This window comes from Rhinoderma darwinii, chromosome 3 (genome assembly GCF_050947455.1).
Source record: "Rhinoderma darwinii isolate aRhiDar2 chromosome 3, aRhiDar2.hap1, whole genome shotgun sequence".
In the NCBI taxonomy this organism is placed as follows: domain Eukaryota; kingdom Metazoa; phylum Chordata; class Amphibia; order Anura; family Rhinodermatidae; genus Rhinoderma; species Rhinoderma darwinii.
The window spans coordinates 138130765-138154498 of NC_134689.1; the positions used below are offsets into that span (position 1 = coordinate 138130765).

At 40.7% G+C, this 23734-nt stretch overlaps 1 protein-coding gene across 2 annotated transcripts in view; it reads left to right on the plus strand.

Moving 5' to 3' along the window:
• Positions 1-23734, plus strand: part of METTL25 (methyltransferase like 25) — a 215290-nt gene that overhangs the window by 186637 nt on the left and 4919 nt on the right. For both annotated transcript variants that reach the window (XM_075856797.1, XM_075856796.1), the window contains exon 12: positions 20447-20521. In XM_075856797.1, the coding sequence (XP_075712912.1) occupies positions 20447-20521 (75 nt within the window). The remainder of the gene's footprint in view (positions 1-20446; positions 20522-23734) is intronic.

Sequence of the window (23734 nt, forward strand, 5' to 3'; positions counted from 1 at the left end):
TTTAATAAAAAGGTCAAGCTGTGATTGGTTCAACTTTGTAAATAGTTTTTCTTAAAAATTATTTTTACTTTTTGAGATACAGCTGCTCTGTATTCTCTATACAGATCAGCTGTATCATTCACTATGACCTGAATCCGTCAGTCCCGCAGACCTGATTGGTTCAGTGTCAGTGGGGCCTGGCTGTCTGACACAGAGGATCAACCTGTAATCTATCACATCACCCAGGACTCGCTGTCATTGAAACCGTCAGGCACGCGGACCTGACGGGAACAGGATTTAGCAAACTATACAGCAGCTCTGTATCGAGAACAGAGCAGCTGTATCCCAAAAAGTAAAAATAATTTTTAAGAAAACTATTTATATAGTTACACCAATCACACTGACCTTTTTATTAATGAAAAAAATGCCTTTCGGAGGTTTACATAGCCTTTAAGCAGTACATTTACAATAGTGCAGGTTTAAGCTAAGACCACCACGGAGCAGCATTGATCCAGGCGCGGTTGTCAAATTGGTTGTTAAGGGCCAGTGTTTTGGGTAAAACTTCTAAAATCTTCTGCCCATTAATGAAAAGACCCTGATGGCCGCACAATTTTGCAGGTAAACACTAGTTTTACACGCAACCACTAACAAGTAATTTGACATCCGTGCCAAACTGCATTCCAGCAGGGTTTTTGGTACAGTGGGGTCCTACCCTAAAAGTTTTTTGGATAAATTGTGTGACCATTAATGAAAAGACCCTTATGGCAGGGGCGTAGCTAGGGGGGGGGGAAGGCGGGGCATGTGCCCCGGGCGCAACTAGGTGGTATGGAAGGGGTGGTGCCGCAGAGCAGCTGATCGCTGCTGATAGGCGCCCTGTATGTCGGACACCTGCAGCAGCTTTAGGAAGAGCCAGGAAATCACGCAGCGGCGTTCTGACTGGGGTCTTTGACAGCCAGGGAGTGGACCAGTCCAGTCACCTGACCTGTCACCTGACCTCACGTCAGTGACATGAGATCAGATCACTGGACTGGTCCACTCCTGTGCTGCACCCTTCCAGCATGTAGGGGGCGCCACTGGGCTCTGCCTCTACTCTGTGCTCTGCTGTTACACAAACAGAGTAAATAAGAGCTGAGGAGCAGAGGAGGAAGTTCCGCCCACAGCCTGTCCTGACCTGTGATCCTGTCAGCAAGGATACATGGTGAGTGTCTTTGTGTATACAGTGTGTGTCTGTATGTATACAGTGTGTGTCTCTGTATGTATACAGTGTGTGTATACAGTGTGTGTCTCTGTGTGTGTATACAGTATGTGTCTTTATATGTGTACAGTGTGTCTCTGTGTGTATACAGTGTGTGTCTCTGTATGTATACAGTGTGTGTCTCTGTATGTATACAGTGTGTGTCTCTGTGTGTATACAGTGTGTCTCTGTGTGTGTATACAGTGTGTGTCTCTGTGTGTATACAGTATGTGTCTATGTATACAGTGTGTCTCTGTGTGTATACAGTTTGTGTCTCTGTGTGTATACAGTGTGTGTCTCTGTATGTATACAGTGTGTGTCTCTGTGTGTATACAGTGTGTGTCTCTGTGTATACAGTGTGTGTCTCTGTGTGTATACAGTATGTATCTGTGTATACAGTATGTGTCTCTGTATGTATACAATCTGTCTCTGTATGTATACAGTATGTGTCTCTGTGTGTATACATTGTGTGTCTCTGTGTGTATACAGTGTGTGACTGTGTGTGTGTATACAGTATGTGTCTATATGTGTACAGTGTGTGTGTCTGTGTGTATACAGTATGTGTCTCTGTATGTGTAATTGTTTCTGTGTGTGTGTGTGTGTGTCTCTCTCTCTGCATGTGTTTATTTTGATTACATCTACTATATTATCTGTACTCGGAGAGTTATCACTGTGTTATCTGTGGTGTTATATAGGACTGCAGGTAACATCTACTACATTATCTGTACTCAGAGAGTTATCACTGTGTTTTCTGTGGTGTTACATAGGACTGCATGCAATATCTACTACATTATATGTACTCCGTTATTACTGTGTGTTATCTGCGGTGTTACATAGGGCTGCACATGAAATCTACCACATTATCTGTACTGGCTATATATGGGTCTGTTTGTGAATGTGCTTTTTTGCTTGTATGGTCGTGTCTTTTGTGTATTTGTATATGTTCCTGTCTGTGTATTTATCTGTGTGTGTGTGTGTGTGTGTGTGTGTGTGTGTGTGTGTGTGTGTGTGTCTATATATTTACCTGTATGTATATATTCCAGATGTGCGTATGTATATTTGCTTGTATGTCTAAATATCTGTCTTTATGTATGTACTGTATAGATGTTCCAGTATGTGCGTGTCTATATATGTGGTTAATTTTTGGTTTGTGTAGGGGGCTGCAATAGAGAGTCCCACACAGGGCGCCATCCAACCTAAGGCCGGCCCTGACTGTCACTGACCCTAGTCAGCAGGAACTCCGCCGCTGCCTGCGCCACATGACCTCCTCTGCTCCTCCGGTAAGTCACGCCATGCAGAACGGAGAGTGGTAGTGGTAGGCTACCGCTCACCGCTCTGTTTACAGTGTGGCGCTAAGTACAAGGGGGGAGTGTGGCGCTATTTAAAAGGGGGGGGAGTGTGGCGCTATTTAAAAGGGGGAGGGAGTGTGGCGCTATTTAAAAGGGGGAATGTGGCACTATTTACAAGGGGGGAGTGTGGCGCTATTTACAAAGGGGCAGCGGGCTGTGTGTGACACTATCTACAAGGGGGGGGGGGGAGTGTGCCGCTATTTACAAGGGGTGGAGTGTGCCGCTATCTACAAGGCGGGAAGTGGGCTGTGTGTGGCACTATCTACAAGGGGGGCTGTGTGGCGCTATTTACAAGGGGGGATGTGTGTGGCGCTATCTACAAGAGAGGGGCTGTGTGTGACACTATCTACAAGGGGCTGTGTGTGGCGCTATCTACAGGGGGCTGTGTGTGGCTATCTACAAGGGGGGGATGTGTGTGGCACTATCTACAAGGGGGCTGTGTGTGGCGCTATCTACAAGGGGGGTGTGACACTATCTACAAGAGAGGGGCTGTGTGTGGCACTATCTACAAGGGGGCTGTGTGTGGCTATCTACAAGGGGGGATGTGACCTAGTGACAGGTCCTCTTTAAGGTTTAAATTGTGGCTTTAGGGGATTCAGTTAAGGACATCAGTGTGTCTCTCTAAATATAATCAACCAGTGTATAAGTAAAGTAAATATAATTTATCATTATTATGTTTTAATTTGTTACACATCCCCATTAGTAGGTATTTGGTACTTTTAGAGCTGTGTGCGGTGTCTGTAGGGGAAGCAATCAGAGTTATCTGATGGAGACTAATACAATAGGCTATTCCCTGTGTTGCTATCATGTAAGTCATTTATTTAAATTTCTGACAGACAAGATTGCTGTGTATGATGTTAGGTTTTTGCCTAAAACTTTAATGCTCAGACTTCCTACTCATTAAATACGTTAGACTAATGATAATTGCTTGTGTTAAGACACACTGATAGCCGTTCTGTCTTTGTAACTGCTTTTAGTCCTGCAGATTCCAGATGATTCAATTTGCTTCATGCATTACTTCAGATAAGCCAGGTGGTAACTCTCATGATTTGCAATAAATCATTGCCAATTCTTATACATTCCCAACAATTAAGATTTCTTTCCTTGGAGGGGTTTTCTTGGTGTTTACATTTATTTTGTGAACTAAATTTCAGGTCAGCTTCTAAAAGATTTCACATGAACAGTAAGAGCTGTGCAAAACTGGTCTTGGTACCAGTTTTAAAACCTTGTCATAGTGAGACCTTTTTAATACATATTCTATATACATGACTCTCAAGGCCCTTTTACACCGGCCAATTATCAGGCAAATGACCGTTCACAGAAACCGGGTAACAATCAGCCGATGAACGAACAAATGCTTGTTCATCGGCTGATTGTATAGATTTAAATGGCCAAAATATTGTTGTTAGCAACACATCTCCCTGTGTAAACGGGGACGTGCTGCCGACATGATAAAAATGCATGGGGACAAGTGATCGGAGTAACGATCGCTCTTCCCCATACTAGCTCCTTGTGAAAGGAGCAAACCAGCGCCGATCAAAGAGCTGTCTCGTTGATCGTCTCTCGTTCACGTTGGGCCGTGTAAAAGTACCTTTAAAGGGAACCTGTCACCAGCATTTCACCTATTGAACTTTACTTCTCCCTCACTAGCTGCTGCTATAAAAAGTTCATTGCCATTATCCCCTCTCCTAAACTCCTCCTCCGACTGTAAATAACGGTCAGCAAACGTTTCGCGCCTTTTATCGTAATAATCCGGTGTCCCTTTGTGCGCACACACCAGAAGAGGACATCAATGCACAAGCGCGGGATGTTGTGTGCTGGGGGAAGGCGAGGAGCTGTCAATCAAAAGTAAGAAGGTGAGGTAAACTCGGAAAGACTTGAGGAATGAAGATTTGACTCTTTTCAAAACGAAGATCTGACTCTTTTCTGCTCATTAGCATACGTTTTGGGAACACTAAAAAGCTAAATACTAAAGCTACAGAGCCGACTAAGAAGATAATTATAGGTTATATAGAAATGATTTTTCACCCACTACCACCAGGTATAGTCGGTTTAATAGGTGAAATGCTGGTGACAGGTTCCCTTTAAGCTTAGGAGTACCTGCTAACCTGGCATTCAACAAATTGTGCCACATTAACAGGAAATCATACGACGGTCTAGTATTTTCTGCCTCTGAACTCTTAATTGTATGACTGGAGAATACCTGGGTATTATTAAGAAGATACATTATGGGATACTACCTCCATACAATACCTGGGGGTTGGGATCACCAGAGTGCCTGCAAAACTATATTCAGCCAATATTCTGACGCATCAAAAACCTTGAAACCTCCTTATTCGCTTGGTGGAAATTTCCCTTTACATTCATGGGCAGAGCGAGTTTACTCAAAATGATTGAGATTCTTTGGCTACTGTAAATTTTGCGGGTGCTGTCTCTCCCCGCCACACCGATTTTAAAAAATTGTATATGGGGAGCTAAGCTAAGTCTAAACTCTCTTTTCGAATCCTTCAACTAACTAGACTCCATGGAGGCCTTACATTTCCATACATTTGTACACTGAACCTAGCGACACAATTCCGAATCGTAAAAATGTTTTTCACAGCATACCTATTATACGGAACCCCTTATTAGACCAGGCTTTCTCGCGAACTAATACCTTTTTTTTTAATTCTGGTGTTTTCTCAAGCAGATCTGCCTTATTGCCTGTGGTCAAGTATGGTGATCCGTTTTTTTTTTGGGCAGAATCAATAGCATAGTCGACTTATTGATTCCGCCAAAAAAACTGAAACCTTATGGAACGGAGAGAAACGGAAACAATTTGCAACGGAAGCATTACCGTTGAAATCAATGGTAATGCAAACGGAAGCTATGTTTTCCGTTTCCCTTTTCCGTTCATGAGTTCCCCCTGACTGAAAGGTCTGACGGAACCCATGAATGGAAGCCCAACGCTGATGTGAACTGAGCTTAACTTGTGTAAAAATAGAAATAAGCATGTTTCAACTTTTTCTTTGCAAAAAGTTCTAATTTCTTTATCAAAAGATATTATAATTTCAGATAAATGCCCTTATTTGTCATGTTCTTTTTATTATGGGGACACATCTTCTCTGAATGTTTTTGAACTTGTTTGTATTAAAACTAATAAAAAAAATTGAATTGGAAAACAAGCTTGTCAGATAAATCAGACAGTGGGAGACTTAGGCTATATTCACACGAGCACATTACGTCCGTAACGTATTCCCTTTTATGCCAAGAGGTGAGATCTGTGCGAAATTTTTCTAGTAAAGGAGCAAAGTTTTTAGGAAACAGTTGGGAAAGATCAGAGCTTAGGCGCACAGCCAAATAAGTGATACCCCTAGAAGGCCAGGAGAATGAGAAATTACTTTTGAGGAGTGATAGTGTCGAGGGTGAGAGGGACACATTCAAAGCCTCAGACTTGGAGAAGTTGATCTTAAAGTTGGACCATGATCCAAAACGGGACAGCTCGAACATCAACGATGGAAGAGATACATGCGGGTTCGTAAGATAAAACAATAGGTCATCAGCAAATGCAGAGCACTTCTATTCTGTCCCACCTATGAGAATACCCTTAATATCCGAGCTGTTCCGGATGGAGGCCATGAGATGCTCCATGACGAGGACATACAACAACGGAGATAAAGGACAACCCTGCCTGGTAACGTTATGAATAGCAAAGGGCGCAGGGAGGGAGCCATTTATTTTTAATTGGGCAGATGGAGATTGATAGAGGGCCATTATTTTACTCATACGGGAAGGTCCTAGTCCTATATGTTGAAGAGTTTGGTGAAGGGCAGGCCAGGATATCCTGTTGAACGCCTTTTCGGCATCTAGAGGCAGGATCATGAGAGGGATGTGATGGGACTGGTCATAATGAATGATATCTAAGATTTTCAGAGTATTATCGCGCGCCTCCCGACCAGGCACAAAGCCCACTTGATCCGGATGGACGAAGTTGGGAAGATGTTTATTCAATCTGTTAGCAAGCAATTTGGCATAGATTTTAAAGTCTACGTTGAGCAAGGAGATGGGGCGATAGCTGGAGCAGAGCTAAGGGTCTTTGCCCGATTTAGGAATGACCGTAACATGTGCCAAGGTGGAGCCCGTGAGGAACAAGACTTCAGGGAAAATAGAATTAAAGGCTTGGAGAAGACGTAGCGCCAAACAGTCTGTCAATGTTTTATCAAATTTGGCAGTATATCCATCCGGTCCGGGACTCTTTCCCCCCCCCCCCCCGGAAGGTCCTTAATAACTGCAAGGATCTACGGCAAGGTAAAATCAGCATCCATCTCCTCACCCATCACACTAGATAAGGGCATGAAAGGAGAGGGGAGAGAGGCCCGCTCCGTGGAGGAAGAGCCAGTGGAGGGTCAAAAGTTATAAAGATCAGAGTAAAATTTGTGAAAGCAGTCCGCAATCTCGGGGTTCGCATGGATCACATGGCCGGAAGAGGATTTAATATTTGGTATATGGGATTGGGCCAACTGTGCCTTTAACGCTTTGGCTAACATGCGTCCGCTTTTGTTACCAAATTCATAAAACGTACTTGTAATGATGGGGGTAGGGAAACAGACAAGTGAGCCCTAATCTACCCACCACTCTGTCCCTGCCTACTTGCAACGACCCGCCCTAGGCGACGGGGTACAACTGGGCGGCGGTCCCTACGCTCAGTAAGTGCACGAGACAAACAGACAAGGGAACACAAAGCTAAGGGAAATGGGGCAGTTGCCCACGGCAACACCGTGAGCAACAAGAGTGGTGAACGAGCTGAGTCAAACCAGGAGTGCACGAGGTACCAAATGCAGAGCAGGAGAGTAGTCAGTAAGCCGGGGTCAGTATGGAGCAGGATCAAATAGTCAGAAGCTGTAGCTGGGCCAGGAAACCACACAAGAAGAATCACAAGCAAAGGAGGAACAGGAAAGGCAGGTATAAATAGACAGAGGGCGGGAGCTAGCTCCGTCTGGCCAGGTTGCGATAGGCTCTCCCACTCCTAAGCCTGCCATCCTGAGTGGTGGAAGATGGAGTCAGTCTCAGAGACATAGACTCAGGTGCAGACTGATTACCTATGGGCGTATCCACAGAAGTTGTGCCTGGCAGATCCTTTACAGTACTCCTACAAACTTGGAGGGCACACTGTTGGGTCGAGTCTAACAGACGTCTGGCCTCTTGGCGTGCACTCTGTAAATACCGCAAGAGTGGAAAAGAAAGCACACGTTTGTGAGCCAGTTTGAGGGAGCTGATTTTTTTGGAGCGCAAGTTTCAGGGAGTGGGCCCTTTCTTCTTTAAGGCGTGCTCCATGTTTTATGAGGACACCGCGGACCACACATTTGTTTGTCTCCCACTGTATCATAGGAGAAGTGGTATCATGGGCGTGATCGGATGTGAAGTTCTCAACCGTTTGCAACAGTTCAGCACCACAGACCCCATCAAGGAGTGGGGACTCGTTAAGTCTCCAGGACCAGGGGCCTTTAGTGAGGAAAGGAAGGTGTAAGGTACAATACACTGGGGCATGATCTGACCATAATATGTTGCCATTGGACATGGAAACAGCCCAGGGGAGAGCATGATGCTGGAGGAGGATGTAGTCCAATCGTAATTAAATCGTAGGTGCCATGCGGATTAGAGTAAAAGCTATAATCTTTATCAGAAGTGTGTTGAAGGCGCCAAACATCACATAGTTGAAGTTGTGAAAGTGCACGTCGCACCCGTCTGATAGCACCATAGGCAACACTGGAGCGACCAGTAGAATTATCTAGAGTCGGGTTTAAAGTAAGATTAAAGTCTCCGCATAACACCACAGTCCCCCGTACAACCAGAAGAGAAACGAGAAAAATGCACGGCGCCACATAGTGCAGGTAAATCCAAGGCGGTATAAGTAATTAGAAACAGAGGTATGCTCACCTAGGTTCTATAGATACACACGCCAATATGTGAGCAATGAATGTAATAAGTGCTGCTGCCAGAATCCAAAACCGGTTAACCAAAGGGTCACCGCAAGGTTAAAATTATTTAAATGTGAAAAACATGGATCATAAGCGGCGCTGCTACTTGAAAAATGAAGGTTAGGACAATGTGAAATCATTTTCATTTATTTGCAGTTATGGCTACGCGTTTTGACATCAGGCCATATAAAATACACATACATCAGCACTTAAGTACCCAAAATTGTCTAAAAAAGCCGCCAATGCAAACAGGGCCAAAGTATGTCCATGACGTCATTTGACGAACTCAAAGGTTAAACGCATAGGGTCATTAATAAAAAGGTTTTTGTATATACATAAAAATTGTAAACAAGGAACATAATAGAAGAAGGGAAGGTTTGTTATACATATCAAACAATATAAAACGTTACCAAGTATTAGATGATAAAATAATCGTAATCCCAAAACATTACGATACTATGCAGGCCGTTCGTTACACAATTGTAATTAAAACTAAAAAATGAACATACTTCATAAAGTTATAATAATTATATATATATATATATATATATATATATATATATATATACATATATAATAATAGTTATATTGATTTCAGGAGTGCACCGTATCCTCCCAGGATCAAAAATGTACAGTTTGTGCAATTCAGTAGAGTTAGAAAAAATTGTTCTTCTGACTCTGATTTCCATAAAGTATGTAATATTCTGGAAAGGTGCACGCTCTAGAGCTGCCAACTTAACCCAGGAATCGTGTATTAACCAAGTAAAAACGAAAAAGGAGGTAAAAAATTGTAAAAGTAATTTTATCACCTTATTTAATAGTGGGAATAAATCTGTAAGACTAATTCTATCAAAGTATTGGCACATCCCTAAAAATGACCCTTTTTTAAAAGATGAATTACCTGATAAACCAGCTATCACGTTTAGACAGTCACTGACATTAGGAAATATCCTTGCTCCAAGCAGAATATATAACCCAAAGCCATCTATTCATAAAATGTTTCCAGCTCTAAATGGTTCTTATAAATGTGGTCATTCACGGTGTCTGTGCTGTATTAATATTACGCACAAGAAGGATGTTTACGCATCCACTGTCACCACAGAATCTTTTCCCATTAAATCTTTTCTTAATTGTGGAAATATGTATGTAGTATACCTTTTAGAATGTTCATGTCGGTTACAGTATATAGGTAGGACAATACAATGTTTACGGACTAGAATTAACAAACACAGGTCTAATGTTAATAAAGGATTCCTTAAGCACGGTGTCTCTCGTCACTCTGCCTCTTTACACAATTGCCAATTTGAGAAAATTACTATTACTCCAATTGAACAAATTTCCCCTGATGTTCCAAATCGGTTCCTAAAATTAAAACAGAGAGAACTACTGGATATTTAAACTTGTTACATTACATCCAAAAGGTTTGAATGACATTTTGGAATCATCTCTCGACTAATAAGTAGACGTTGTAGAATTAATAGATTTCCTGCTATATTCCTTTTATTAATTGTATAATCTAGTGTGATTATGTATCTTTTAATGTTATACTATATGTCGAAGATAAACATTCCATATGAATCTAATTGTGACTTACCGTCTCGGTAGCGCTTTTGCTGCATATCCAATTCCTTTTTGACCCTTCTTGGCCTCCATAGCTGTTTCTGTTTGCCTTGACTCCAGGGACGCCTTTTGGTGTCGCCTGTGTACCTGTGCAACCATCAGCACGGTAGCCTGTTTTTTCCTGTCAGAATTAACTTGTGCACTCTTTTTGGATGTAAGTAACCTTTTATTAAGTATGTACATTTTTTACTTTTAATTACAATTGTGTAACTAACGGCCTGCATACTATCGTAATGTTCTGGGATTATGATTATTTTATCATGTAATACTTGGTAAAGTTTTATATTGTTTGATATGTATAACAAACCTTCCCTTCTTCTATTATGTTCCTTGTTTACAATTTTTATGTATATACAAAAACCTTTTTATTAATGACCCTATGCGTTTAACCTTTGACATCGTCAAATGACATCATGGACGTACTTTGACCCGGTTTGTATTGGCGGCTTTTTTAGACAATTTTTGGTATTTAAGTGCTGATGTATGTGTATTTTATATGGCCTGTTGAGGACGCCAGTTCGTTGTTGAAACGCGTAGCCACAACCGCAAATAAATGAAAATTATTTTACATTGTCCTAACCTTCATTTTTCAAGTAGCAGCGCCGCTTATGATCCATGTTTTTCACATTTAAATGTATAACCAGAAGGGCAGTGTCTATGAGATGAATAAGCAAAGGGACCTGACCAGTATTAGGGCTGTAGGCATTGATCACAGTGAACTCACGCCCACCAATGTTTAAAACTAGGATGATATATCTAGCTTCAGTATCAGTGACAATATTGATGGCCTGATGAGTGAGGGATTTATGAAGAGCTATGGCAACTCCACAAGATCTAGGATGTGAATTGTTACTAAAATGCCAGTGTGTGTAAAATTTGTGTCTAATAGCAGGGAAGTGACCCTCCTTAAAGTGTGTTTACTGGAAACATGCAATATGTACCTCTTAGGCTTATGAAGGTGGTGCAGGATTTGCGCTCTCTTTTCAGGCGTATTCAACCCCTTCACATTGAAGGAGGCTGTAACGTCTATGGCCTAGGGCCGTCGTTCAGCCTTACCCTCTGACGGCCCCAGCCATGGACATCTTTGGGAATTACCCCTACTAGAGACCCAAATAATCTATATCTTAGTAGTAACTACCCCAAAAAACTTGCATCCATCAGGAAGCTTCTAGATACCACATTTCATGGATGGGCAGGCTCATCGCAGTTAGAATGACTATTCTACCCAAACTACTGTATTTATTTAGGGCCCTCCCCGTAAAAGTCCCTTTGCATGCTATCTCGCATATACAAAAGTCACCGCCTGAAAAGAACGATTAAAAGTATTTTCATTGTTTAATTTCTAAAAATGGCTATCTAAGCCCAAGTCTAACATATACAGGCACAAGCAAGTGGTCTGAGAGATGAGAGATGTCTGTGGGTGATTTGAATCCACTCACAGACCACGATCTCTCCTTTATGTAATAGATGCACTGAAACCACTTGCTGCAAATAATCCTACGCATTTCATTATCACAAGTTTTAGTGACCCATCATAAGGGCGGCCATTACATTAGAGTCGTGCACTCGCCGGGAGGTTTCAATCAGCACAAAAACAGTGCTAACCGGCATCAATACTTAATCCCTGATGATGTATCACTAAAATTTGTGATACTGAAACGTGTAGGATTATTTGCAGCAAGTGGTTTCAGTGCATCTATTACATAAAGGAGAGATCGTGGTCTGTGAGTGGATTCAAATCACCCACAGACATCTCATCTCTCAGACAACTTGCTTGTGCCTGTATATGTTAGAATTGGGCTTAGATAGCCATTTTTAGAAATTAAACAATAAAAATACTTTTAATCGTTCTTTCAGGCAGTGACTTTAGAATTTACATGAACGGAATTTACTATCCGTGTGTACAGTGACCTATCTCGCATATACAGCGGATAATAAATACATTTATTTGGGCAAACCGTGAACCGAGAGTAGGTAAATATACTTTGCATCGCTCAACAACTAGACTTAGTCTTCCAGACCTAAAATTATATTTCTATGCCTCACAAATATCACAAATCGCCGCCTGGAGCTGTAATCCCAACGTTGTTAAATGGGTTTTGTTTGAATCTCTTACTACTTCGCCTTCACTTCGGGCACTAATGTGGTCCCCAGAATTAAAGTCCCACATATCTGGTATTGACAATAAAATTGGTAAACACACTCTAACACTGGTTTATTTGCTGATATAAGTTTCAATTTATATCACATCCATCCTCTTTACAACCTCTTTTGCTTAATCCTGATTTACCACCTGGATTACAACCTGAGGATTTTGGATGGTGGACTACATCGGGTCTCAATTCCGTACTTAAATTATGCAAAGACGGTAAATCCTTCCCCTTTGAGACCCTACAACAGGACCTTCAAATCCCACTCGGGGAACATTATCGTTACCTCCAAATACGCCACTTTCTTTCCTTATCTTCCTTTATACCACAAGACTCCAGTCTAACTTTTTATGAAGTTACCTGTCGCGGCTCACCTAGGGAAAAGGGGTTGATTTCAGTCCTGTATTCACTATTTAGAAGCTTAACATACAAGTCCTACTCCATATATGCTAGCTTGGGAAAGAGAACTAGGGACTTTGCCTGATTCGACCTTGTGGCAACAGATATTTGATAGAACAACTACAGTCTCCTTATCAAACAACATTAAAGAAACGTCATATAAAATCTTAACGAGGTGGTACCTCACTCCTGACAGAATAGCCAAATTATTCCCGGGTAGTCCCGATAACTGCTTTAGAAATTGTGGAGAAAGGGGAACTGTGGCCTCACATATGGTAGCACTGTGTGCGCTTTGTGCATGAGGAGGTATTTCTTAATGATCACAATGGTACTCTTTGACATAATTTCAAGTAATTGCCATAAGTAAGTAATTATTGCGTCTTAAATCGCTAGGTTTACCAGGTCATACAATATTGATAAACTACATGCAGTGTTTATTAGCTTAGTAGAAGGTGTTTAATCCTTCTTAACTACAGAGTTCATTGTACGGAACCAACTAGTTCATACCGAGATGAATCCGTTACATGTTTTTAGCATATTAATTGTAAAGGATCTGCCAGACACAGCTTCTGTGTCGACGCCCATGGGTAATCAGTCTGCACCTGCTCCTAAGTCTGAGAGAGTGGCACGATCTTCTACCAGTCAGGCTGGGAGGCTGAGGAGTGGGAGAGCCTATCACAGCCTGGCCAGACAGAGCTAGCTCCCGCCCTCTGTCTATTTATACCTGCATTTTCTGCTCCTCCTTTGCCTGTGATTCTTTTATGTTTCCTGGCTCTGCTGCTCCTGCTATGATTATTGGCCTTGCTTCATTTTTGACCCTGGCTTTACCGACTACGCTCCTGCTCTGCGATTTGTACCTCGTGCACTCCTGTTTTGACTCGGCTCGTTCACTACTCTTGTTGCTCACTGTGTTGCCGTGGGCAACTGCCCCATTTCCCTTAGCTTCTGTGTACCCTTGTCTGTTTGTCTGTCGTGCACTTATTGAGCGTAGGGACCGTCGCCCAGTTGTACGCCGTCGCCTAGGACGGGCCGTTGCAAGTAGGCAGGGACTGAGTGGCAGGTAGATTAGGGCTCACCTGTCTGTCTCCCTACCCCGTCATTACATTAATTTCAAGAATTTCGGATTATCCAGATACCTATGCTGCCTGAAATTAAATATTGCCTTGTATTATTGCCTGGTGTGGGATTTAAAAGAAAATGTTCAAGGAAATTGCATTTTTGTGCTTGTAACAAGGATAACCTATATCTTTTTTTAAATCAAGTAACTTTTTATTAGAACACACAAGTTTTCACATGTTTTTTCCACAATACATGCACACACAAGTACGAAATAAATACATATTAACAGATAACACACGCACGCACACACACACACACACACACACACACACACACACACACACACACACACACACACACAGACACACCGTCCCCTCCAGCCTAGTACACCTGGGAAAGAATCCAACCAATCCACAAGAATGGCATGTCATATCATCAAGCAATATACACCACCCAGCAGTCATATGCGTAATGACGTCCATCATCATTGTGAGAAACCATAACATATTCATAACTTCTCATTATATCCCTATATGTCTCCAACAACGTTCCTAAATATCCCCCTATCTCTTATTCGCTCCACAGACGCTAGACCCGAGCCATCCAGCCATAACGCCCACATCTCCTCAAAAGTTTTTAATGTACCCCTTTTCAAATAAATAGGTTTTTCCATGGATACAAGCCAGTTCACTTTGGCAACATATTCTACCCTTGTAGGAGGAAGCTCCTGCAACCATTTCTGAGCAATTAATCTCTTAATGAACCTTGCACCGATTACACAAAGGATTATCCCTCAGTCCAATGTCAAATAAGAACTGAGGCGTTTTATATACCTGGTGTAGAAGATACAGATGCCACAACCTATGTGCCTCACTCATAGACAATCTAGGAATGTACTCCACTATCTCCTGCTATAGGATAACCTATATCTAAAAGTAGAATGTTTGGCAGGTCAGGCTTTTTATGTCCGTTAAACAATACCCTGAATAATTGGTTACGCTGTTCTTTTTGTGATTCAGGTAAAATTGTATGGAAAGCAGGTTTACTTCCATGAAACACAATCTAGTTGAAGAAATCCCAAATCTTTTGAATCATTTCCCATTTAAAGAGGCTCTGTCACTAGATTATCAAATCCCTATCTCCTATTACATGTGATCGGCGCTGCAATGTAGATAACAGTAACGTTTTGTTTTTTTTAAACAATAATTTTTGGCCAAGTTATGAGCAATTTTATATTTATGCAAATGAGCCTTTCTAATGGACAACTGGGCGTGTTTTCGCTTATTTCCAACTTGGGCGTGTATTGTGTTTGCAACATCTGGGCGTGTTTACTTGTTTTACTAGCTGGGCGTTGTGAATAGAAGTGTATGATGAAGACCTATAATGCTGACAAACACTTCTATTCACAACGCCCAGCTAGTAAAACAAGTAAACACGCCCAGATGTTGCAAACACAATACACGCCCAGTTGGAAATAAGAGAAAACACACTCCCAGTTGTCCATTAGAAAGGCTCATTTGCATAAATATAAAATTTCTCATAACATGGACAAAAATTATCGTTTTTAAAAAAAACAAAACGTTACTGTTATCTACATTGCAGCGCCGATCACATGCAATAGGAGATAGGGATTTGATAATCTGGTGACAGAGCCTCTTTAAGCAATGTTGCATGTAAATGGGTTTACAAGTGTGATTTTTAAGAAAAAAAGCGACTGTTCTTGCTATGATTTCTGTAGAGTAGGTAACAGCATGTGGTGGTACTTTGTTGGCCTATTGTGGTAATATAAGGTTCTTAATATTTTTATCTTTGCACAAATCACTCTTTAACGTACATGAGTTAAGACCTAATCATTGCCAAAATATTCAATAGCGCAGTGTGCAGACAAGGTACTGGAGAAGCTGGAATCACGTTACCAGGTTATAGTGCGCTGTGTAAAACGTGTCGTAAATACACAACAGAACCATTATGTCTGCGATTGCAATATCTATAACAACTCCGTAGCACCCTGGTGTATCCATTTATCTCCTTTATGTTGCCGGGATAAAAACACACTGGATGCCAGGGAAACTTCATCTATTTTGAGTGTATCTTTTGTTACAATGACATTACGTTCCTCTAAGTTTATAACTGTGCTATAAATATAGTATCTTTTTTTAAAGGGAAATTCACTTAGCTGCACTTTTTCTCCTTGTGATTTTTTTTTTTTTTTATTCTTTTTTAAAGCCTGTTTTCTATAGCTATTTAAATACCTGCAAAACATAACAATATTTAAACCTGCTTAACATATGTCTTAGTATTTTAAATCTATAACTTTATAGGCATTTTAAAATGTAGTTGTATGGGCAAGTGAAATGTTCGACTTCATAATCATATTACCTTGACCTTAAAGTGAATGTCCACGTTTTAACACCATATCGTTTTTACGTCTAAACTTTTGTGCTGTTTTTCAATTTCTTCTATCCGTGTGACTATCCGTTTCTCCTGGGGAAAACTGAAACTAGCACATCCAGTCGTCTAGTCTTATATTATTATTTAATACATATCTGATATAATTTTCTGCCGAGATCCATAATCTCCTAATTGCAGGGCATCACCACAAACAGTGTATCAGCCCTGCATTAGCTTCGCCACATTTCGGACACTGTCGTGTATAGTTAAAGATATAGATTTCATATGGCATATTAAATTCCCTATAGAGTCTGGATCATATCTTCCATTGCATTTCCCTTAGCTTTTCAGATGACGTATCCCAACCTTTTAGCAATTGCTCCTCAACTTCCACCCCTGAGAACTAATTTTTTTAACATATCTTTATAGCAGTCGGACCTCTTTTTTTATACTGATCTCCAAAACTCCTGCATAGACATTTAAAGGGGTTGTCCATCAAGACAACCCCTGTTCTTATGCCCTGAACGGTGAGAGACGCTCTATAACACCTCCGGTTCTGACGGACCCAGCGCGTCCATGCATTAAATAGACGGCTATTTATTTGAATGGCCAGCATGTAATGCTACATTTCCCTGCACTGTCTTCATTAAACACCTGTAAACAAATTATTGATTTAAAGGGGTTTTCGCATGAGGGACGTTTATGACATATCCACAGGATATGTCATAAATGTCAGATAGATGTGGGTCCCACCTCTGGGACATGCACCTATCTCTAGAACGGGGCTCCTAAACCCCATTCTACCTCTTTGTGTTCCGGCTGATTTCCGACCATGAAGGAGAAAACAGCGTAGCTCGCTGAGCTACACTGTTTCCATGAGCCCCATAAAACTGAATGGTAGTTATGGAAACCACGTAGCTCGCATGCTACGCTGCTTCCGTAACTGACATTCACTACTATAGGAGTTATCGAAATAGCGTAGCTCAGCGAGTTACTCTATTTCCGTAACTCCCGACCGTGTCATCGGGAAGTGGTCGGGAGTCGGCGTGAGCACAAAAAGCTAGAACGGGGTTTAGGGGGTCCCATTCTATAGATATGTGAGGGTCCCAGAGGTGGGACACGCATTTATCTTACATTTATGACATTCTATGGATATGTTATAAATGTCCCTCGTGGGAAAACCCCTTTAAAACTGGCCGCCTCTAGAGGAGCTTTCTGCATACGGTTTCATTTTTGTGTTCAATGTATGTACGACAATATGCAATTCGCTCCTAATCTACCCCTAATGGTGACTGTAGGCAGCCAGTATGTCGTGTTATAAATCTACCGTATATATATATATATATATATATATATATATATATATATATATATATATTTACACAGACACGCACTCAAATGGAGCTGTTCTATACACAGCTGGTGTTCACTTTGGGTATTTATACAGAATGTTGAACCATGTGGAAAAAAATGCTTTTTTTTATTTTTATGCCTCCCTTAAAAAATAATAATAATCAAGGTCAAACACGTTAAATGGTGTTACTGAAAAATGCAAAAATAATAAAAAAAGGCTACATATATTAACCCCTTCCTGATATTTGTCGTAAGTATGCGTCATGGAAAGCTAGTGCTTCCCGCAAATTGTCATATACTTACGACAAATGGATGGCACGGGTTCAGAAGGTGAGTACGTGCTATCAGCCGCGGGTGTCGGCTATATGTTACAGCTGACAACCTGTTGTAATGGCGGGGACCGAAGTTAGATCCGATCCCCGCCATTAACCCCTTAAATGCAGCTGTCAAGCGACCACTGCATTTAAGGGGTTTGTAGCCAATCGGCACCCCAGCGACGAGATCACCGGGGTGCCAATGGCAGCAAAAGCAACCGAAGGCCTCACACTGACCACCCCGTCTGCCTGGTACGGAAGCCTCCGAGGCGGGGCCTAAAAAGCTTCCGATAGCGACGGGAAGATGGATGCAGCGGGTGTCAGCTGTATGTTACAACTGACACCCTGCTGTAATGGCAGAGACTAGGGCTTGCTCCGATCCCAGCCATTAACCCCTTGGATTTAGCGATCAAACGCGTTTGCTGCATCTCAGTGGATTGTAGCCAAATCGGCACCCCTGCGATGTGATCGCGGGGGTGCCAACGGCTGCTATGGCAACAGGAGACCTAATAATGATCCTGATCTGCCAATTATGGAAGCCGATTTGCTGTCAGTGAACGACTGACCGTTCTAATTCATTGCACTGCATTGGATTTAGCGATCAAACGCGTTTGCTGCATCTCAGTGGATTGTAGCCAAATCGGCACCCCTGCGATGTGATCGCGGGGGTGCCAACGGCTGCTATGGCAACAGGAGACCTAATAATGATCCTGATCTGCCAATTATGGAAGCCGATTTGCTGTCAGTGAACGACTGACCGTTCTAATTCATTGCACTGCATAGGTAGTGTAATCTATTAGAAAATCAGACAGTTGGACCTTCAAATCCCCTAGTGGGACTAAAAAAGAAGTGTAAAAAAGTTGTAAAAAATAAAAGTTTCAAGTAATAAAATAAAACAACCATCCCTTTTCAAGTAATTTATTATTGAAATAAATAAATCATACATATTTGGTATCTCCGTGACCGTAAAGGACTGAACAATAAAAATAGTACATTATTAATAGCACGCGGTGAACGCCGTAAGAAAAACCCTAAATTAAAAATGTCAGATTTCTGTTTTTTGGTCACCTTGCCTTCCAAAAATTGGTACAAAAAGTGATCAAAAAGTCACATGTATCCAAAAATGGTACCTATAAAAACTATAGCTCGTCTCGCAAAAAACAAGCCCTCATACAGCTCTGTCAACAAAAAAATTAAACCGCTATGGTTATTACAACATGGCGACAGAAAAAAGACATTCTTTTTACAAAAGTAATTTTATTGTGAAAAAGTTGTAAAACATAAAGAAGTGCTATCAATTTGGTATCGCCGGAATCGTACTCGCCTGCAGAATAAAGTTAACATGTCATTTATAACGCATGGTGAACGCTGTATTAAAAAAAAACTGCCAGAATTGGTGTGTTTTTTTATCGTCTTGCCTCCCAAAAAAATAGGATAAAAAGTGATCAAAAAGTCGCATGTGCACCAAAATTGTACCAATAATAACTACAGCGCGTCCTGCAAAAAAACAGCCCTCATGCCACTACGCCTATGAAAAAATAAAATTAGTTAAGACTCCCATAAGTCAGGAATGAAAAATATGCAGTTGTGCAGGCCCGAAGGGAACATTTCTTCTGTTTCAAGCAGCGATATATCAAGGCCCTAAAATTAGGGAACCAGGAAGGGGAGAGCCCAAACATATCTGCTAGAAGCGAGGGTGCCCGTATTATACCAGCACAACACTTTACCAGCAAAATTCCCCAAACTGCAAAGGTGCAGAGTGTAGACCAAAAGGGGGATAAGAAAGGACAATATGTAATCAGTGTGACACTGGACTGTGCATAAAGGATTGCTTCACAGAGTAGCAAATAGGATTATTTTCTTTTTATTTTTTTACCCCATTATTATACCAACTTGCTATGCCCTGACGTACTCTGCCCAGCTTACATATGCCCCCACAATATCAACTGTAATACTCCAAACAAATCTACTACCACGCAAAATACGCGATCCAAAAGCCATATGGTGCTCCCTCCCTTCTGAACCCTACAGCAAGCCCAAACAGCAGTTTACCACATATATTGCATCGCCATACCCGGGAGAACCCTTTTAACAATTTTTGGGGTGTATGTCTCCAGTGGCACAAACTTGGCACAACATGTTTGCCACTGAAATGGTTGAGAATTGCTCGAATAGGTAAAAGCATTCCAAAGTTATTACCACATGAAGTAACACGTCAGATGTTTAAAATGAGGCTCAAGAAAGTCAAAAGTAGCTGCAGCGGGAAGGGGTTAATTGGAGCTGCAGCAAATGGAGTTCAGTTTCGGGACGGGCATCAAACTGAACCTGTACCCTGGGTGAAGAAAACCACAGCTTTGCATCTGGATAGTGTCTCCCGTTGAAGTACATGTATAACTAAATGCATACTCCGTAAAAACAAGTGCTTTACTATGTCAATAATTCTGTGTATAAAGAATTCAGCTTAGACAAGTTGTAATTATGACTTCTGATTTTTCACATTTGAGTATTCTCACTCTTCATGGCTTCAGGTCAACCCTTGGATATTTCTTTGGATATGGATGATGATATATTTGACATTGTCTATTCTTTCCTGTACAAATGTAACACAATTTTAATAAGGGTACTCTTTGTCCCTTTTCAGCTTTCAGATCAAGAAATAATGGGATACTACCAAAAGTATGACCTCAGACGAAATGAGTTGGAAGCATTCAACAGGGTAACTTCAATGTGTTTATACTACTTGCTATTAAGCATGGAAAATATATTTTTTGTTGAATCTGAACTTACACCTAATTTACTAAAATACATGTGTCATTTTAAATAGAGGATTTTGTCTTGGAAAATATAAAGAAACACACGCACTTTGCATGCAGGATAGCAAATGTTTAAGATATAATTTTTTTTATTGTAGAAGGCACCCAAATACATAATTTTTCCTTTATATAGATTCATATATGTGGGGTTAGTGCACTCCTCCCATTCTGCCCTGGGTGATTTTAATTAGTTTAATGCTGGTTCCTACCATCCCCAAGTATATGTAGGTTTAGTCCCAGTTCTGGGTGTATGTGCAGTGTAGGTTCCCACCTTATAGAGGTCGCCTTGTCGTGGCAGGTGGGCTCACACAATTTGATCAAAATATGCGCTAAGAACCTCCCTATTGTAAGTAGATTTAGCAGTAATGCATATTTATTCATATTTAGCGGCTTAGGTGGCATTAGTGCTCGCAGTGTGCTGTCGCCATTTTCTTGTGTGCTATATATATATATATATATATAAAGAATATACTTTGTAATAGCCAACCATAATGCTAATATCATACCATATACAGTCTAAAGTCTAGACCCGTAGCCATATATTTCTAAATGTTTTCTACATAAAGTAAACTTATGCAGCAGTACCTGGCGGTGGCCTTCTGTTTTCAGTTACTTTAAAGGCACTGTAGGCTATTTTATACAGCTTTTAACTGCAATGTACAATCTCCTTGAAAGTGTGCAATCTCTAACATGCCAAAGAGCAAATTTTTCATCTATATCCCAGAATGGGGCCATCACCAGGAAACCTTTGAACAACAAAGCAGTGTATTGAATTGTTTCCATCAATTGTTAACAGAAAGCCTGAAATTCTGTAGAGAATAGACTGCTAAATTATGTTTTCCAGTACAATTCCCCTCAGATAATATCTGTAATAATTGAAAATGTGTGTTTTTGACACTAAGAGGTTATGATTTACATTTACAAGTCTATTAATATTCAAAATGAAATACTGAAGACTTTATAAAACGTGGAGATGTTATGAAGAATGAATATTTTTACAGGTAGTACACTTGTACAGATAAACATCATTATTTCACAGAATTCATCACACAAGCCTTTGAAGAAGGTTACCGCACCAGTGTTTGTTGAGATTACATGTTGGGTGGCAAAGTGAAAGTTGCTGTTATGTAGTACTTGACATTTTCCGTATTGTAGATGGCGCTTGATACCAATTGGTTCTTCCAAAGATATTTACGGATTTAACTAGTTGGAATTCATGGCAAGAAAACTATTGCTCAGTGTCTTTGCTAGCTCTAAATAGCTTATTTTACAGTACATGTCTTGCCCATGTGACACAGCCAGTGCTTTGTACCATATTCAATGTTTTACACTCAAAACACACATTGTATAATGTTAGTTAACCAGTAACTAGAGCGTTGGCTAAAGTTTGGTGATTATGTTTATTTTACATAGAGATACTGTCATTTGTCTGTGTTTATGCAACGGCAATCTTTGCCATTGTGAACAGGAAGTGCGGCCAAACTGGTGGCCACTTTTGAATTCTCTTCTCTGATACGGATGACCTTCTGTCTTTTTGTCGCTGTGTTCCATCAGTAACAAAGATGACAACAAATATGGCTGCACTTTCTGCTGTCGCGTATGGAAAAAAGGACGGTCACTACAAAAAAAAATCAGCATCGCTGTGAGTAAAACGAACATAACTTCCAAACTTTGGCTACTGCACCAACAAATCAATTACTTATATATGCCAATGTTTATGTTTTGGGTGGAAATCCTCTTCAAATGTAAAAGTTATAAATTAGGTGGTTACGTTTTCCTATGGTTTTCCATTGGTGATGTATTCTTATAAAGCCCGTCCAGACGTTCAGGATTTTATGAGGATTTCTGTGCGGATTCCGCTTACCCTGTTTTACTAGTTTACCCTTAATCAAAATTGCATTACCTTGTGATTGGTGGGACATCTTATTGTAGTTATATAGCCTCTTGGTCAAGCAGCATTTTAAGAGTTTTGTGACCATTTTTGGTCCGTTTTGGTTTTCACCAAAAGTCATCCATACACTATCCATATTATTTTCTGATTTCTTACAACAGTGTTTCCCAACCACGGTTTCTTAGTAACTGGTCAGGGCTTCTCCAGAAGGCGGCAAGCGTAATCATTTTTACAGTAAGGTTGGGAACAGGATTTAAGCCTCTTCAAAAATGCTTGGCATGGGGCAGGTAAAGCAGTGAGCAACAAGAAGTCTTGGCCAGAATTATACATTCTAGAATGCTTTACCTACCCTATGCCACGTTGAGGTGAAAATTGAAGTGAAATCTTTTTCACAGGTTCCCCTATAGTAATAACATTGGGAACCACTATCATCATGCTACTCAAGTGGAGCCATACATTACCATTCCAGTGGGGTTTCTACAGAATGAATTAAAAAGTTAGAGGCTAAGAAGGAAGAAATATGAACTCTCCATTTCCACCTCTTAAATTGTCAGTAGACGTGTTTCCTTATTGGATTTATGTTAAGAATATTTGTAGGATGGAACCATTTTGAGTAGCATGTTTGTCTTTTGAATTCATTACAGTAACCCAGTAAGTCATATTTCTATGTGAATATTTTTATAGTTCTACCATTTTTAGTGCATTTAAACTTGAGAGAGAGCCAGAATTTCTTCTTTCTATTTGAGATCAGAGTATGAGATACAGATGTATTCTCCATTTACTGTGTAGCTTTAGTATAATACGTCAGGCTATTTGGCACATGCAGAGTGTTTTCAGAATCAGAAATGTTTTGATATGTATAGTGCTAGTAATTTCCCACATGTATATCTTCCCATTGAGAGTTAAAGGGGCCCCACTGTCTCATAATCTCCTATATTTGGTCTTTCTACAACATATATAATGCAGTTCTTTAGTCATTCTAAATAGTATCATGCTTTAACTTTCCCTGTATATCCTTATGTAAACTCACTTAAATGTGTATCTTTTATAGACGGAGAACCTTTTCACCACCACCTAGATAACTCCTATTTACATGTCTCTGTAGCCTTGGCTGTATATATATTCTAGCTGACATGTTGTTACTTTAATAGTATGTGCACATTGGGGATAAGAAGTATGTATGCACAGTGGGGGAAGTGATTGCTCTTGACATTATACAGTACCT